This window comes from Malurus melanocephalus, unplaced genomic scaffold, assembly GCF_030028575.1.
Source record: "Malurus melanocephalus ecotype Western Australia unplaced genomic scaffold, MMel_1.1 scaffold_1186, whole genome shotgun sequence".
Taxonomy (NCBI): Eukaryota; Metazoa; Chordata; class Aves; order Passeriformes; family Maluridae; genus Malurus; species Malurus melanocephalus.
Window position 1 is genome coordinate 77,086 of NW_026624418.1, and position 2,916 is coordinate 80,001.

At 69.1% G+C, this 2,916-nt stretch overlaps 2 protein-coding genes across 2 annotated transcripts in view; both read right to left on the bottom strand.

Annotated features, from left to right (window-relative positions):
- Positions 1-1,416, bottom strand: part of LOC130586514 (glutaminyl-peptide cyclotransferase-like protein) — a 3,776-nt gene extending 2,360 nt beyond the window's left edge. Inside the window, exons 1-3 of the mRNA XM_057387323.1 lie at positions 1,004-1,416; positions 583-723; positions 4-254 (exon numbers count right to left, since the gene is read on the bottom strand). Coding sequence (XP_057243306.1) covers positions 4-254; positions 583-723; positions 1,004-1,222 — 611 coding nt within the window. The 5' untranslated portion in view covers positions 1,223-1,416. The remainder of the gene's footprint in view (positions 1-3; positions 255-582; positions 724-1,003) is intronic.
- Positions 1,417-1,526: 110 nt separating this feature from the next.
- On the bottom strand, positions 1,527-2,913 carry LOC130586515 (F-box only protein 46-like; the record flags this gene model as incomplete). Its single annotated transcript, XM_057387324.1, has 1 exon — positions 1,527-2,913. A coding segment is annotated over one exon (840 nt), but the record flags the coding sequence as incomplete, so codon positions are not given.
- Positions 2,914-2,916: the final 3 nt, after the last annotated feature.

Sequence of the window (2,916 nt, forward strand, 5' to 3'; positions counted from 1 at the left end):
CGCGTGTCCAGGGCGCTGGCCAGCTCCAGCAGGAGGGCGCAGGGCACGGCGGCGTCGGTGGCACCCACGAAGGGCCCCGTGGCCACCACCTTGGTGTCGTAGTGACAGGCCAGCGCCAGGCGCCGCGCGGCCACCGGGGCCACCGTGGCCACCACGCTGCTGAAGGTCACCTGGCCCCGGGGCGTGGTCGCGGCGAAGGTGTCCAGCTCCAGGTGCCACCCGGCCCCCAGGGAGCGCAGGTGGGACAGGATGTGCTGGGGGGGACACGGTGGGGACACGTGGGGACATTGCTGGAGTGACCAGGAGGGGGCTGGGGGGGAATTGGGGGGGAATTTGGGGGGACTGAGGAAATCTGGGGGTTCTGAGAGGAGTGGGGGGATTTGAGGGGTCTGGGAAGGGTTTGAGAGGACTTGAATGGGGATTTGGGGGTATTGGGAGGACTAGAAGGGATTACAGGGTGTCTGGGGGCAGTCTGAGATCGTCTGGGGAGCTTGGAGGGGGGCCTGGGGGATATCTGGTGAATCCTGGAAGGGTCCGTGGGAGAATTTGGGGGTCTCTGAGGATATCGGGGAGGGGTCTCACCTGCCGGGCCGCGCGGCTGCCGGGMCCCCCCGGGACCCTCTCGTGGAGGAGGGGGCGCAGGAGGGACCCCCAAAACCGGGCAGGGTCCAGCTCAGACAGGAGGGTCCGCAGGGCATGGTCCGAGGGGGGGCCGGGGGGGTCCTGGAGGGGGGGTGGGGGACACCGTCTGAGGGGTCCCCGAGATATTTGGGGAGGGTTTGAGGGTCCCGGAAGGGTGTGGGGTCCCCCCGGAGGATTTCGGAAGGTGCGGGATGCCTCGGCATCCTTTGACCCCGCCCCCACCCCGCGCCATAACGGATCCCGGGAGAACAGGGGGTCCCGGACGAGCACAGTTGGTCTCCAAAGCCTGGGGGGGCCTCCGCCAACCCTCCCTCGTTAATCCCGACCCCTCCCCGTTAATCCCGACCCCTCTCCCGCTCACCGGGCCGGTCGCTCCGCGCTCCCCGCCGGGCCAGGCGAGGAACAGCACGGCGGCGGCCGCCAGCAGCGCCAGCAGCAGCGGCAGCAGCGGCCGGGCCGGGCGGGGGGACCGCGGGAGGAGCCCCCGGAACGGGCCCGGCCCCGGGAGCGGCCCCGGGACCGGACCGGGACTCGAACCCGTGGCCCGCGGGCGGCGCGACCCGGCCGGGACCTGGCGCATGGCGGGGGCGGGGCTTCCGGGAGGGGAGGCGGGGCTTCCGCAGCCCCAGCCAATCAATGCGGATGGGGCGTGGTCTCGAGGGGGCGGAGCCACCGTGAGTGACGAGGTCTACCGCCATTGGGTGTGGGGCGGGGCTTGACCGTGAGGCCACGCCCACACCGGGAGCCGAGGGCCAAACACAACGGGGACATAACGGGGACATAACGGATAAAGGGAGGGGACACGGGGACACAACGGGGCGTGGGGAGGGGACATGAGGGGGACACGGGGACATGAGGGGGACATAACGGGGACACAGCAGGGACACGCAGGAGATGACCACGGCCCTTATTCTTGGGACTGCCACCCCCCTGGAGTGTCACCCTCAGCGTGTGGTGTCACCATCCCCGGAGCAGGGCCATCACTCAAAGGGACAGGTCACCACCCTCCCCAGTGCCACCAGCCTTTCTGTGGGGTTGTCACCCCTCTTGGTGGGGCTGCACCTGGGCGGGGTTGTGACCATTCTGAGGGTCACCCCAACCTGTGTGGCCACCCCCTTCCTTGGGACCAGCACTACTGGTTGTCCCCACATTGGGTTGCCACCCTGGAGGGGAATGTCACCCTCTGAGGGACACTGTCCTTCCGAGAGCCACTGGGATTGTTGCTACTGGGCTGTCCCCATTAGCCTCCATGGGGCCATCAGCCCGGTTGGGGTCAGCCCCATCCCTGGGGACACTCCCAGACACTTCCACCCCCTTCTTCCCCGTCCACACGTCCACACTCAACCATTCAATTTCCTTTTTTTCCATCCTTCCGCGCGTCCCTTCCCCACCCCAAAGTGTCCCCAAAGTGTCCCCCAAGCCGTCCATCCTTCACCTGCCGTCCTCCCTGCGGCCGGCCGGGTGCACCCAGTTGTTGTCGTGCAGCCCCGTCCGGCAGCCGGGCGCGTCCCGGTCCGGCCGCCGGCAGCACATCCAGTAGGAGCGGCCGTAGGGCAGGTCGTGGTGGTAAGGTTTGGGGTGCCAGCGGCACAGGGACACGTCCCCCCGCTCGTAGCGCTTCTTGCACTGCTTGCAGGGGTCGTCGCGGTACAGGGGGTCGCGGTTCCAGCGGGAATCCGTGGCCTGCACGCCGAAGGTCTCGATGATGGATTTGAARTAGTGGCACGAGCATTTGAGGGCGGCCAGCGCCTGCGTGGGCAGGTAGCTGAAGATCTTCACCATGACGTGCTCGGGCAGCAGCAGCATGTACTGCCGCGGCTCCAGCAGCCGCTGGATCTTGAAGCGGATCTCCAGGAAATCGTGGGACACGTGCCGGTACAGCCGGCACAGCGCCGGGTCCCCGGGTGCCTCTCGTCCCGGTGTGGCCGCGGTGGCCGCCGGCTCCTCGGACCGGCCGGGCAGGAGGAAAAGCTGCCCCGGCGGCGGCGGTTCGTCCGGCAGCCGCACCGTCTCCTCCGTCACCTGCTTGGCGCTGTCCTTGCCGAAAAACACGCACTGGTCCACCACGCCCGTCACCACCACGTCCACGTGGAAGCCGGACGTGCAGTCCCGCGGCGGCGCCGGACCTTCGGCCGCCACGCCGCCCGGTTCGGTCACCGCCACCGCCGCCGCCGCCGCTTCGTCGGCGCCGTCCTTGTCCCCTTTGGCGGCCAGCAGCAGCTCCACGCCGGCGCGCGCCGGGCTGACCAGCCGGTACAGGTCGCAGGTGATCTG